The sequence below is a fragment of the Pelmatolapia mariae genome, linkage group LG3_W (genome assembly GCF_036321145.2).
Source record: "Pelmatolapia mariae isolate MD_Pm_ZW linkage group LG3_W, Pm_UMD_F_2, whole genome shotgun sequence".
Classification (NCBI taxonomy): domain Eukaryota; kingdom Metazoa; phylum Chordata; class Actinopteri; order Cichliformes; family Cichlidae; genus Pelmatolapia; species Pelmatolapia mariae.
In genome coordinates this window covers 72,983,589-72,998,726 of record NC_086229.1, presented here as the reverse complement: position 1 = coordinate 72,998,726, position 15,138 = coordinate 72,983,589, and the positions used below count along the sequence as shown (strand labels likewise).

Sequence of the window (15,138 nt, the reverse complement as noted above, 5' to 3'; positions counted from 1 at the left end):
AACTTTAGTGAGACGTTTAATGGAGCTCTGAGTTGGTTCAGGAGACGTGATGCAGAAGGAAGTCCAATCTGAGTCACACTGAAACACTCCAGCTTTGTTTTCTTCTGAGCCTAACTTAACCCTAACTACAGAGCAAGACCACATGAATGAGCAGTAAATAAAACATGATCAACTATTAAAGAACATGGTTGCCTGTGCTTGCCCCACGTTTATCTCCTCCTTCTTTATGTAATTTAATAAAGCACAACTGCAACATGTCACTGCTACTTAGATATATGAAAAAGAAACAGTTTATTCCCTATACACAAAGTTCCTGTATGGTTTTAATTTGCCTCACGGTTGGTTTGGTTTGTCCATCATCTGTTTTACGTCATTGTAAACTTAGCAACATTTTTGCTTGTTTGACTTACTTTATATTGGCTTTAGCAACAAGGCCTAACAAGCATTTATGGACAGTATAGAAACATTTTGTCTCTAGAAGAATTTAGCAACATGTGTCCAAATGTTCAGGAACGCAACAGTTGTAGTTCAGTGTTGCACAAGATTCCAGCAACACTACCCTGTAAAAACCCACACACTACCAGTAAGTACACAGTGTGTGTGGAGAACTACAGGAAAGGGGCCTAAAGGAAGGACCCTGAGGCTTAATTTAGATTTTCTTAAGTTTGTTTAATTTTTATTCTGCTCCATGTCTTACTGCTTTGGTTACTTTGGTTTCTGACTCACATGGCTTCTTATAGACTGTAAATGTAGTGTTGAATTTCCCAAGCCTTGAAAAAAATAATTCTTCCACTTCTTCATGTGGGCTGTCCAGGATATTTATACACAATAGCCCAAACAGTAAAGCTGTTAGGGTTGCAGTGGCAGGGATGGTGGGGTCAATGTTGCACTTCATTGTAGTGTTATATCAGCTAAGTCTTCTTCCTTTGTTGTCTGACACGAGTTTTGTTGCAGCTCGGTGGTGTTAGCAGTCTCACACTCTTTAGCAACACCATCACTTTGGGTCCAACAATAACTGGATCAGCAGGGCGTGCTCTTCAACCTCTGCTGATCCTGGACGAGCCCCCAGAAATCTGTTACACGCCCTGCTATAGCGGGCATGAAGACGACAATGAACACAGGAAGCACGCGGCTGTTCACCTGGTCAGTCTTGCAAGAATTTATTCACATAAAAACAAACATGTCTGCTTCACCTTTTTTGTCACTTCGTTTCACCACAACTGAGTGCACCTTTACACTGCACAATATTCAGTATATTTTACTGTCAATCAACAGTATTGGCATAAACAAAACATGAAGTTAAAATAAATGAACCAAATGGATGAATTCACCCGTTTCACATAAAAAAACAAATAAGGAGAATAATCCACATTGTCATGTCGGTGACTATTACAAAAGAACAACTCTCCCTTCACTTTTACTGTACCTGCTAACATTTGTGTTGTCTCCTATTAGCTTTCTTGCTTTGTATGTTTTCAGACAAGTTTGGTTCTAACAGCATTAAAACAGCAATTTTATGAGTGACCTCAGGCTGGCATTTTACAGACACGCTACACACACACACACACACACACACAAATAACAACAACAACAAACACTTGCAATGAAGATGATGTTACAGAAGTATACAGGAACTGTAAACATAATTGGATCGCAGTTTCATGTCATACAGAAGCGAGTGTAACTGCTGAAAGACAATAGCGTCCACCATTACTCAGGCATGCAGCAAAGCTATTAAGTTTGGCAGAGCTGGAATAGCTCAAGTAAATACAGTGTAATACAGTGCACATCATAAACATGTCTTAAATTATGAAAGACTAAATATCGCAGTGTCCAGCTGTGCGTTTCCATACATTTGGGCACATTTCTGATGTGTAAAACAGGAGAGATAATGAAAACAGGAAACACACTGCTCGCCTGGTCGGTCTTAGCAGAATGGCAAGCTGACGGCAGCGACGCACACAACTCAGTCCCAAGGCACTCTGCCCTCTACTGTCCGAGGATGGATGGATCTAGCTTATGTACACATATACACACATATAAATACAGAATATATAATAGGGATACAAAGGATAAATAGTGCTCTCATACTCATTGATGAGATGTATTGTGAGCCTATTGCACAGTGAAAATCACTACAGCTCAGTTGTTCCCACCATCCTATGTCCTCCTGCTTCCCCTCCCTCTCCCCTCCAGCAAGGAGTTTGATGGCGTGTGGGATAAAGGAGTTTTTATGTCTGTTGGTCCTGGACTTTGGGAGAAGCAACCTGTCACTGAACAGACTCCTCTGGTTGTTTATGGCCGTGTGCAGAGGATGCCCAGAGTTGTTCATAATGTCCAGAAGTTTCATTAATGTCCTTTTCTCTGCCATCATCCAGTCGAAGGATTCGTTCGACTATTAAGTGCTTTGTGCTCTCAAAAGAATTTGTGTCTTAAGTTATTTAAAAAGATAAAAAATGAATATCTTTTTATAATATTTATATCTCTTAAGAACATTGGAGGCTGAAAATATTAGCTATATTAAATGGATTTTACTCATAATTTAAGAAATCTGTGTTGCCATCTGTCTTTTTTCGCCTTTCTCAGCAACTTCTCTTCCAATCTGAGACTAACATAGACAGGAAGTTTTGACTATATTTAAGATAAGATAAGATAACCTTTATTAGTCCCACATGTGGGAAATTTGTTTTGTCACAGCAGGAAGTGGACAGTGCAAAAGTTCTGAAGCAAAAATTAGAATATAATAAGAATAAATATTGTACACAACTGTACAGAATAGAATAAAATAAAATACTATATACAGTAGAATAAAATATACAATAGGATAAAAATATAATACAATTTATGAGTGAGATTTCCACACTTTTTTGAAAAGAAAAATCCATCATTAAAGACGTATGAAGTGCAATAATTACACCCTGGAAAAACAAAAGTTCAAAGAAATCATGAAAACCCCCAAATGATCACAGGATTCATGAATATATAAAGTATATAAATGTTTGAGCAGAATCATTTTATTGCATCAAGTCAGAAAGAAAGCTCCATGTCATGACCCCATGTCCATGTGTGTGTGCTGTGAGCCACCATGGTAAATGGACTGGTTCTTATAAAGCGCTTTTCTACTCTGAGCACTCAAAGCGCTTTATACAACTTGTGCATTCACCCATTCACACCCATTCGCACAAGCACATTTTTCCTAGGTGCTTTCTAACTGACATTCACACACATTCACACTCCGATGGATGCATCGGAGAGCAATTTGGGGCTTTATACAACTAATCCATTCACCGAATCACATCCATTCACTTCTTCTAAGCTGTTTGTGCCTATCTGACATTCACACTCTGATGGATGCATCTGAGAGCAACACGGGGTTAGTATCTTTGCCCAAGGATATTTGGCATTCAGACTACGGGGAAGCCAGGAACTGAACCACCAACCTTCCAATCCTGCTCTACCGCCTGAGCTACGGCCACCACATGAACAATTTGTTTTCATGTTTTGATTCCACTTTTTGCTTTTTCTGCTATGATCCAAAAGTTCTGTGTCTCTTAAAGAAATGCACAGAAATACATGCAGGCTTCAATCATTTGTCCCTTCATGGAATCATATGTGTGACAAACATCTGCAGTTAATGGGTTTGAGGCCTCTGAGGGCTCAGGGCCGTCCTGCTGTCATGTTATCAATCAATCACACTTTGAGTCCTTATCTCTGTGGACCTGAGGGATTACCCACAGTTCATAGTGCTGTGCTGTTCAAAGCATTAAGAACAAGGATGGGAATAAACAGTCAAGCCAAACGTTCAGAGGAATGTAGCTCATCATAAAAACATGCTTCATGATGAAGTTTTTACAGTAATGATAAAGTGAACTATTAACTGTGGCAGCATGATGGTCAGCACTGTCGCCTCACAGCATCATTAGTTTATTTTATAGGAAATGCAGTTTAACTTGTTTCCAAAACAGAGGATTAAACTGATGCACTGTTCAATGATTTTAAACCTAAATTTGAGAGTCACAGGTTTTTATGTTTGTCACATGTAAATGTTTCAGATCTGGACGGTAAAGCTTTGGATTTGTTCCCTTAATAACAAACACGTTCATTTAGAAACTGCATTTGGTGTTTTCTTTGTACAATATTTAATGTGTTTGATCTGAAACATTTAAGTCTGACAAACATACATAAAATAGTAAACATGAAAGGAGACAAACACTCCATCTTATGTTCTTATGATCAGTATTTTAAAGCTCTTAAACTGAACTCAAACACATAAAAAAATATTTACACAAGTTACAAATTGTTATTGTTAAGGTCTGTTTACAGACACAAAGCAAAAAAAAAAAAAAAACAACTGTAAAACTGTGCTCAAGTTTCCTGGCTGTGTGTGAGTTTCAGCTTGCAAGGACGAACTTTGACCTGATTTTTCTTCCTTTCAGCTGATTGGTCAATGTCCTGTCAATCACAAATTTAACAATCCAATCAGAGAGCAGATGGGTTTGGCTGTTGAAGGGACGCTTTGTGCAAGGAGAGGAGAAGGTCGTCAGGAGAAACCACAAGGAATTACTAGGAGAGCAGCAGCTACACTCACGGTAGTTAGCACAACGATCCAGTGAAGAAGCAAACTCTCCCACAGTCTTAAGTAGTGTGAGGAGGACATCACGCATGATGAGAAGCCAGCGGGTGAATATGGTATGAAGAATATGGCCACAGGTCTCCATTGTAGGCAAGGCCAGAGGCAGGGAACAAGGTCGAGCTCCACCCTGGTGAGAGAGGGGTGAAGACAGCAACCCACAACAACACATCCTACAGATCCTGGAGACCATGGCATGTTCAGATTCAACAGAACCAGATACAAATCACGAAATCATGAAAAACACAACAGCCTTAAAAAAGCAGTTTGGACCTGGAAGCAGGATTCATACGTCATCACTTAAAGATCGGATAGATGATGTACAGAGTTCCTCAGTACAGTAAATTCATTAGTTTCAAACAGCGTGTTGTTGGTCTGCATATAACTGTGGGCTTCAGTATGAACTCCATGCTGTGAGCTGATGTGTTTCTATCTGATCATTTATGGATTCTGTTTGAGATCATTTTTCCAAGAAGCTGTGTCAGTACGCTGACGCTCTTTTCATGAGGAAACAGGAGAAACATGTTCATCAGTGTTTCCTACCACCACTGGTGTTCCTCCTCCCTCACACACACAAACACTCTGAATGATCTGAACCTCCTTTGTACATCCAATTTAGATTCAACTGCACCTTTTAAGATCAGGACTAAACGTGGTGTTCGCTCGCTGCCCTGGATTCACAAAGACATTCACAGTCTGAAAAGACAATGCCGGAGGGCAGAAAGGAGACGGAAGAAGGTGAATCTTCAGCTCCGTCATCAAGAAATGAAAGCATGAACGACTGCTTTCAATGAACAGGTGAACGAGGCGAGGGCCGGCTATTTCTCTCCTTTAATTCATTCTAATAAGCACAGCCCAGAGCTCTTTGGAGCTCAGTGGAGCGTCTTTGAAATCCTGCAAGTTTTCATCAGATTACGGCATCGAGTGAGGAACGTCTTCACTTTCTAAACTTTCTGAAGGATCAAATGAATGAGAGGAAATCCAAAACAGCAGCTCCTGATTCTTTTCTTGATGTCCCCGACCCCAGCCACAATATCTGATCTTCTTTTCTGCCAGTCTCTGTGGAGGAGCTTTGAAGGACTGTGGCACAACTGAAACGCTCATCAAGCTGTGTAGATATGATTCCTCCAAAGTTCCTGAGTGAAGTTTGGGATGTCCCTGCCTCTCGGCTGCTTCCAATAATGAACACTTGTCTGTCCTCTGGCTGTGTCCCAGAATACTTAAAGACAGCCTGTGTGCAAGCACTCATCAAAGATCCAGCCTCCATCCTTCTGACTACAACAATTACAGAGCCAGCTCAAAGTTTCCTTTTAGAGCAGAACTTTTGGAGAACACTGTCTGTCTGAAGCTTCTTGAAGCGTTACGTCCATGCTAGAACTCCACTTTGACTCTGACTGTGGATCCTGCTGAAGCTTATCCAAATAGTGGAGAAATGAAGACCTCCACAAGATCAGCAGACCCAGCTCAACAATGTCTGCAGGTGCTAACAGGTCAATCTTTGAGACGCTGAATGTTCCCAGTTTCCTGCTGTGAAACTAGAAGTGATGACTATTATTGTAACAGCACTACAGCTGGAACTGCTGACAGGGCTGGAGATGAACTGGATGTGCCGTTCATGTGTCCTTCTATCACAAACATGCTGCTTCTCCCTAACAGGGAGGACTCCTCAGCCGTGGAGTGTCCAGCTGTCCGTGTCCACAGCAGAGTAGAATCAAGGCTGTAACCAGGCTTTTATTGTGAAACACTGAACTTGTGGAAAAGTCAGCCTGAATATCTCCAACTGTGACATTTCCTCTGAAGCAGCAGAATTCAAAATGTGCTGCGTGTTATTTTGTGAGAGAAGTCAGGGAGAGAGATGGCATCACAGTCAGAGAGAGAGTGGGCAACGATCCCACAGGAAAGAATGAAAGAGACAGAGAGAAGACAGATCCAGGGAGGAGGGAGATGGAAGCAACATGTAGCAGCTGATGAAGATGGTCAGACAGACGTGCTGGGCACACAGAGGACTTTATGATCTGGTTCTTTATGAACTGTCCCTCTTTGGGTGGGAAACTCCCACTGGGTTTAAATCTGGGACTCTCCACCATTTGACCCTTAGAACTGAAGAAGCTTCTCGGATGAGAGGTGAAACGTCTTCAAGCAACTTAAAGAAGTCCAGACGCTTTTCTTTCCAGGCTCCTTAGACTACTGGTTCTCAGCTTCATCTCTCCCTCGCTCTCCCCACGGCTACAGTACAGGTGAGCTGACACATCCATCAGTGGAGGCTGTGGGGAGCAAGGAGCAGCAGCTGAAGCAGGTTCATTCGTGTTGATGGTTTACAGGTTTGGTCAAAAGTCACTCAGAGTGACAGACGTTGCTGCATCAGGGAGATTCAGCTCTGTGATTTCACCTTCTACTGATGGAGTGTCGACCACATCACCTTCACAGAGGACGACCACACAGTTACCCGTGTGCAGGCCGATGAGTTCAGAAGCCAGCGACTGAAAATGTTAGCATAGCTTACCAGTGATGGGAGCCAGTGGTTTTTCCCAGCTGATCATGATGGATGGATCTCCCACTTCCTTCCTTGGGATCATCAGGTGCTATGAAACAAACAAGTTAGAACCACTGTGTGTGTGATGTTGATGCATGACACAAACTGTATTTCAGTCTGGCTCCACTTATTTTTAAAATTAAGATGACGGGAAAAACACCAGAAATGGAGTCAGAATATAAAGTATGAGTGTTCACACCTGTTGTTTGTCAGGTAGTAAGAGTGAGGTTGTCCTCGCCTCCCTCAGTAACCTCACAGACATTAACAGTGTACCAGGGAGAAGCTCACTAATGTTCACAGAGGTAGCTGTGCAGGACACATCTGACAGAAACAAACCTGTGATGAGCAGGAGAATTTGTAATCAGGCAAAATTTCAACACACAATATTTTTTGAACTGAACTTGTAAATGTCTGTATCTGCCCCTACCAAGAACAACAGGCTATCCAGTGCTGTGTCCCTGCTCAATGAGCCCGTACTCCACTCTGAAACCTGAAACTGTGTCCGAGGCAGAAACCCAGGAGATGACAAAGCTGCTGGAGGTCATATCGGTCACAGACTCTGAGATGTCAACCACAGGTGGAAGAGGGTTGGTCTGACCTCGTGTTGTAGCCACTACAGGACAAACAGAGAAAGTCAGAGATTAGTTACTCAGGACAGTCTCATACACGCTCCTTCAAACCCATCAGTGACACAGTGCTGAGGTGACTCCAGCCTCTCTAAACTTACACGATCCATAAGTGGTGGTGAAGTCAAAATGTGGACCTGTTTGTGTCCAAAATGCAGCACACTGATCAGCTGACCCATGTCGGTGAGTTTAGATGGCCAGAAACTGCCACCTCTCTCTTCAGGCTGTGAGATAATTGGCTGAGGCTCAGTTTACAGGCTGAAATTATTATAAATGAAAAAAAGAAATTAAGTTTTGCTCAATAATGGAGGAAGAGAAAACAAATCTAAAAAAAACTTTATACTCTCCATTTAAGGATGTACTGGGTGATGTGTGCAGACGAGTGGGCGTTCCACTGAATAGGGTGGGAGTCTGGTTGGCTTCCAGATTCTGTGATGATCACCTGAGACAGAGACACACAGGAGACAGCTGCTTTACCACTGAGGAGAACAGTCACATCTGTTCTTCAGAGTGGGAAATCATTTTTGTTAAAATGATTTCAAAAGTTATACAAAATGAATTTTGTATAACTTTAAAAAGTTTAAATTTGTTTTAGTAGCCTATTTAATGGCAGCTACAGCTTTAGGATCAGCGCAAAAAGGGCGTGAACACAAAGCGAGGACCCGCCGAAACATCAGAATCAGCGAGCTGTCGGCTTTCAGCACCAACCGTATCCGTGTTGTCGGGTGAGAAAGGCGACATCTCACTGATTCTGATCCGTCGGTGGTTCCGCGCTTTGTGTTTATGTCTTTGTGCAGAATCCATGTACCTGCTCTCATTTACTGTTTTAGCTGTTTGATGGTTGTTGAAATTTTGTGAGGTTTCACCTGAGATTCTGGCGTGTCGGGCAAAATAAATTTATATTTAAAACTCGATTCAGGATTTTAATGAATCGATATCACGTTATCCAAGCCAGAATCGATAAATCGATTATCAAAACCCACCCCTAGGGGAGACTGCTGCAGACTTTGGGAGATTAGCAATAGCAGGGGCAGCACTAGTTTGATGTACTACAGCACCACCCTGTGTTAGAAATGAGTCATGGCAGACTTCAAGGTTGTCTGAGGTGCAGTTTGACCTGAACTTTACAAAAACAGAACGACTTCACACAAATCTCTGAATCTCCTGATCAGACGGTGCAGGCTTCACCTTCAGCTGTACAGACTGTGTAGGATGGGGCTCCACGAGTTACAACAACAAAGGATGTATCACTGAAAGCATGCACTGTGTATCCATGTGTCTTCACTCGGGGGGTTTCATATCAACACTGTGCACACCTCACTTTGTAGTTCTTCTAGTGTGAATTTATGTATAAAAGTGGAAAAAGTTCAACAAAAGCAGTCAGATTTACCTCCAGCCTGCATCTGCACCCCGGGGGTCATGTGGATGAACTCTGGCCTCTCTGTGAGCTTGGAGCCACAGATAAACCCCATCACAAAGTCCGAGTGCTCCTCTGCAACACAAAACAGCTGTAAGCTGAAACACAAAGCACATGTAAACAAACTGAGAACAAGTCCCACACAGATGTGCTCACCGCAGCCTTTGTGTATTCACCAGCAGCCAGTGATCCTGGGAGCTCATCTGACCTATGAGCAAACAGCCTCGGCCCAGAGGCTTTCCTACAGCGCTCAGACCTTTCACCACTCCCGGCCCCGGCACTGCGTGGGCGTTTACTATGTGGGACCAGGAGGAAATCTGGTACAAACCACCTGGAGAAAAGACAGAAGATCACAGCGTTCAAATACTTTGGATATAAACAACACGATTTTATGTCATCTTGAATTTACACGACCAAAAGAAAGTGTGAAATGGTCTCACCCTCATACTGATGCTTGACTGTGTTCCTGATGTCAGCAAACTTGCGATCTTCAAAGATGAGGAAGTCGTGTTTCTCTGCTAAGGCTTGCACTTTCTGAATGAAGGCTGATGTGTAGTCCTGTAACACATATGGAAAAAACCATCAGCTTGTCTGTTACATGTACAGACTGAAGGTTTGAGTTGATCCTGCTGTACCTCCAGGATGTCTACATGAGTCTTCAGCATGCAGATCTTTGGACCGAGCGACTCGGCCAGCTGCAGCAGCTCCTCGCTGTTGGTTACATCAGCAGACACACAAAGGTTGGACTGCTTCTCCTCCATAATCTTCAGCAGCTTTGATGCTAGAGGGTGAAAGTCTGCAGATACAAGAAGGAACAAATGAAGAAGGAACAGAAAATGAGAACCCAAAGAAAACACCACCAGTCTCTGCTTGGACTTTAAATAACTTTAGATAATTAAAGTTGTAAGACTACATACTTGGTAACTCGGCTCTGTCTGAATAACTGAGCTCCAGCTTCTTACTGGCAGGAGAGTCGCTGCCATTCTTGGGGCTGAGAGAGAGTGAAGGTGACAGAGTGACTTTACTGACTTTTTGTTCCTGGATTGTGAAGCAACACAAGTAAACACTTGAGCCCCACTGGGGGGGAAACTCTGTAAAGTTGTACCTGAAAGTGTTGTTGTCCTGGATGAACTTGTGGACACTCTGGGCGGTTTGGGCGTCGATGCGTTCGGCTGCCTGCAGCACACGGAGCAGCTGAGATATGGAGATGATGGGATGGAGCTTGATTCCCTTTGAAGCCAACATCTCCACACCACCTTGCTCTCTGTCCATTAGGACCACTGCATCCGTCACCTTGAATAAAAACATGTCAGAGGTCATTCTTGTGTGCTGCTGCTCTTGCTGACATCAGTGCAGCGTAACCATCGTATTATTAGCTTTGCTGTAACGTTAGATTCTGGACCTTCAGCCCCTCTTCTTGCACTCGCTCGTAGATGAGACTCACAACCTGGAAGAAAAAATAAGATAAAGGAGAGAAGAGAAAAATGAGCACAGTTTAGAGTGATGTGCTGCTGCTGATGAACTTTTAATAAAATGTTCATTAAAAGCTGATACATTTGAATGATCAGCTGTTTAAGGCTGAATGGTTTGAACTGCTCATCCTGATCTTATCCTGAGTGACCTGAAGAGGAGCCGTGCTGCTGCAGAAAGCTGCTGATTCATATAAAGATTATTGAGGCTTGAGTGAGTGATTAGCTGCTGACAGGTCCAGTCTTGTTTTAACTGTCTTACAATATTTTCTGTGAAAGGAGGAGTTCACTGAAACTCCACCATTAAGTCTGCTAAATTACTGTAAAACACACCGCGTGAGTATTAATATTACACAGGTGCCTACACAGACACGTTTGCCTTCAGACAGTGAATGAGGTGTCGCTTTAAGCTGTTCTGAAGTCAGTATGTTGTGCAGTCATGAAGGCAGCACGTGGTTACCTGGTTCATGAGCGCGGGGTGGGACACGAGCGCCCTCAGGTCGATATAAATGGGAGCCAGCAGGCCGCTCTTCAGCTTTTGTTCTCCGAACTTCACTCCGTTCACGTCGTGGAGCTTCAGGATTAAACTGTCAGTGAAGCGCCGTCCACGCTCTCCGTATTCACGAGCTTCAGCTGGACTTTAACTCCTACCTGGAACCCTTCGGCCAAATGTTTCAGAATAAAAGCGTCAATGTATGTTTTAAGAGCATTTAATATTTACAGATAAAATGTCGCGTAGCTCATTGAGGACGTGTGATGAAGTCTGGTAGAAAGAATCGTTGTTTGTGGAAGTTAAACCACAAACGTTGCGGCAGGCTGATGCCCCGCCTCTTAGCTCTGATAGGCTCCAGCACATGAAGAATGGGACGAATCAACGAGAAAGATACACCCTGACCGGAAGTCCCGCTTCAGTGGGAGTTCCGAAATAAAAGCACGGATATCTCACACATTAATAAGCTATGTATTCAAAAAATTACTTCAAATCGATTTTTCACACATGAAGAAAATATATTTTATGTTATATTTTTGGCTTTAAGAGTTTTGGTCATATAAGGGAGGAGGCTTTTTAAACTAGTCTTTCTTAGGGTTTAAATAGTTGACTATCCAAAATGATGGCGTTTGCTGATAATAATAAATAAAATAATGTGGTGGACCACTAGAGGGCTCCACTCACACCCAGTGTTGAGGAAGTGTGTTCTTCTGTTTTGTGGCGCGATATGTGCAGTTGATGTTGGAGACAAATAAAGAAGGAGTGTGAACTGAGAGCTCTGTGTCGTTGATGCTTACCTCCACATTGGTGACCCCTGACTCGAGCATGCAACGGGCCGCAGATAACGCAGACTCCGCTTTGGAGGCATCGGCGGCCGCCGGACCTCCGCCTCCTGTTGCAGCTACGTTCGCTGTGGCGCTGAAACTGCCGGACTTTTGGCTCCATGACCCCCCGTCATGGTTCGTGCACGTGGAGGCTCAGTTCGCCCTTCGCGGCATCTCGGCTGACGACACGAAGTATCACCATGTGGTGGCCTCACTCGACCCGCTGGCCACCCGCCGCGCGATGCCGCTCCTCCGGGACCCACCCGCCCAAGGGAAATACGCCGCCCTTAAAGAGCTGCTTCTTCGGCGCTATGCCCTCTCCGACGCTGAACGAGCCGAAAAGCTCCTCAACCTGTCAGGCTTGGGTGGCGGTACCGCGCTCGAGCTCATGGAGAACATGCTGTCGTTGCTCGGGCCGGATGACGGGGGATTCCTCTTCGCCCACCTCTTCCTCCGCCAGCTACCGGCCGCCGTGAGAGCCGTCCTCGCAAACTCCCCGCTTCTGCCTGCGAAGGATTATCGCTCCCTGGCTGAAGAAGCGGATCGCATTCTCCTGGCTAGCCGCACTTTCAACGTTCACGCCGTGGCTACGGACTCGCCGGCGACGCCTTCCACGCCACCACCTGCCTCCCCCGGAGCATCCGCCCCCTTGCTGACGGCAGGGATTGCTACACGCCGGCACGGCGGCAAGAACATCTGTTTCTACCATCAGCGATTTGGCGACAGAGCGCGTCGCTGCCTGCCGCCTTGCGCTTTCACGGCCCAGGGAAACGGACCCGCCAGCGCGCCGTAGCAGCCGCGACCGCTGGCAATACAGAGAGGCTGCTCTTCATAGAGGACTCGCGCTCCGGGAGACGTTTTCTCGTGGACTCCGGCTCCCAGAAGAGCCTCCTTCCCCCTACCGCTGCCGACGGACTAGCAGCGAACTGTGGGCCGCAGCTCATGGCAGCTAATGGCTCTCCCATCAAAACGTTTGGGGAAAGGTTGGTGACTGTTTGTTTTCATGGCCGGGATTTCCAGTGGAACTTTGTTGTTGCCGCTAGCTCTGTACCTATTTTAGGTGCTGATTTTCTGTGCGCTCACGGACTGCTTGTCGATGTTGCTAACAGATGTTTAATTGATGCTCTTTCGTTTTCTTCGCTGCCATGTTTTACACGGGCCGCCGAACCCCTAATTCGGGCTAATGTAGTGACCTCCGGGGATGCTTTTCAGCGTTTGCTTTCAGAGTTTCCATCGCAGTCTGTCCCTGATTTCTCTGGCGCGGTAACGAAGCATGGGGTTGAGCATTATATTCCCACGGTCGGGCCTCCGGTGTTCGCGCGCGCGCGCCGCCTCGACCCCGCGAAACTGTCCGTCGCTCGGGAAGAGTTTGCAGCCATGGAGCGCCTTGGCATTGTACAGCGTTCGAACAGTGCATGGGCCTCTCCGCTTCACATGGTGCCCAAATCAGACGGTCGGTGGCGGCCGTGCGGAGATTTCCGCCGTTTAAATAATGCCACGGAGAATGACCGTTACCCCATCCCCCACATTCAGGATTTTTCTGCCAACCTCGCCGGAACGTCGATTTTCTCTAAAATTGACTTGGTGCGGGGGTATCACCAGGTTCCCGTGCGCGCCGAAGACGTCCCTAAGACCGCTGTCATTACCCCCTTCGGCTTGTTCGAGTTTTTGCGCATGCCGTTTGGCCTGAAAGGTGCCGCCCAGACCTTTCAGCGGCTGATGGACTCAGTTTTGCGTGGGCTGCCGTTCGTTTTTGTTTATCTGGACGATATATTGGTGGCCAGCTGCTCAGCGAGCCAGCACGAGTCCCATCTGCGCCAGGTTTTCCAGCGTTTGGCAGCGCACGGCCTGATCATCAACCCTTCCAAGTGCCAGTTTGGGTTGCCTGTTCTGGATTTCCTCGGGCACCGCATTTCCGCTGAAGGTGTGGTTCCGTTGCCCGACAGAGTCCAGGCCGTTTCAGCTTTTCCACGCCCCACGTCGGTTAAAGCATTGCAGGAGTTCTTGGGGATGATAAATTTTTACAACCGCTTTCTCCCCAGAGCTGCCCACCTGCTACAGCCACTCTATGCTGCCTTAAAAGGTAAAACAGCCAAAGATCCGGTTGACTGGCTGCCGGAACGCATCCATGCGTTTTCCGCAGCCAAGTCTGCGCTGGCTGACGCCGCCCTGCTGGCACACCCGCTCCCGTCGGCGGAGATCGCGTTGACCACCGACGCGTCCGACGTGGCAGTGGGTGGGGTGTTGGAACAGCGGGTTTCAGGTCTCTGGCAACCGCTCGCCTTTTTCAGTCGTACGCTCCGGGATGCCGAACGCAAGTACAGTGTTTTTGACAGGGAGTTGCTAGCCCTGCACCTCGCGGCACGGCATTTTCGTTTTTTCCTCGAGGGTCGCAACTTTACTGCGTACGTTGACCACAAACCTTTGACGTTTGCGATGTCCAAGGTCTCTGACCCATGGAGCGCACGCCAGCAGCGCCAGTTGGCGGCCATTTCGGAGTTTACCACAGACATTCAGCACGTGGCTGGTAAGTCCAATCACGTCGCTGACTGTCTGTCACGTGTGTTGGTTTCTCCAGTGTATGTCGGCGTCGACTACGCTGCCATGGCCGCCGAGCAGTATGCTGACCCGGACATCCTGGCGCTTCAGTCAATGAAAACGGGCCTCGTGCTGGAGGACACCCCGGTGTGGGACGGCGGTCCGCGCCTTCTTTGCGACGTTTCTACCGGCCGCCCCCGCCCGGTGGTTCCCCTTTCGTGGCGTCGTCGTGTTTTTGACTCGGTGCATGCCCTCTCTCATCCCGGCGTCCGGGCCTCGGTCAAGCTGGTCAGTGCCAGGTTCGTTTGGCCGGGCCTTCGCAAGACGGTGAAAGAATGGGCGGCGGTTTGTGTCCCATGCCAACGCTCAAAAATCCACCGGCACACGCAGGCACCCCTCGAACCTTTCCGTATCCCCGGTCGGCGTTTCGATCACGTTCATGTGGACCTGGTTGGTCCCTTGCCACAGTCACAGGGTTTCACGCACCTTTTGACTGTGGTGGACCGCACAACCAGGTGGCCGGAGGTGGTGCCACTGGCGTCCACGACAGCGGCGACGGTGGCCAGAGCGTTTTTGTCGACGTGGGTTTCCCGTTTCGGTCCCCCTGCTGA

At 46.3% G+C, this 15,138-nt stretch overlaps 1 protein-coding gene and 1 long non-coding RNA gene across 4 annotated transcripts; both read right to left on the bottom strand.

Annotated features, from left to right (window-relative positions):
* Positions 1 to 1,145: 1,145 nt before the first annotated feature.
* Positions 1,146 to 8,141, bottom strand: LOC135932745 (uncharacterized). 3 transcript variants are annotated; one of them, XR_010573627.1, is made up of 5 exons: positions 7,891 to 8,141; positions 7,591 to 7,776; positions 7,363 to 7,499; positions 7,134 to 7,212; positions 1,146 to 7,049 (listed from the first exon to the last, which is right to left on the bottom strand). It is a non-coding gene; the product is annotated as an uncharacterized LOC135932745 (long non-coding RNA). The 3 variants fall into 3 exon arrangements; XR_010573628.1 differs by having other exon boundaries at positions 1,146 to 6,894; XR_010573629.1 differs by having other exon boundaries at positions 7,363 to 7,484.
* LOC134624800 (uridine 5'-monophosphate synthase-like) lies at positions 8,136 to 11,488 on the bottom strand. The gene is made up of 9 exons (XM_063469863.2): positions 11,136 to 11,488; positions 10,609 to 10,653; positions 10,312 to 10,499; positions 10,124 to 10,197; positions 9,842 to 10,002; positions 9,647 to 9,764; positions 9,363 to 9,537; positions 9,180 to 9,281; positions 8,136 to 8,231 (listed from the first exon to the last, which is right to left on the bottom strand). Exons 1-9 carry the CDS (start codon positions 11,142 to 11,144, stop codon positions 8,228 to 8,230), a joined length of 876 nt encoding a protein of 291 aa, XP_063325933.1. The 5' UTR covers positions 11,145 to 11,488; the 3' UTR covers positions 8,136 to 8,227.
* Between the last annotated feature and the right edge of the window lie 3,650 nt (positions 11,489 to 15,138).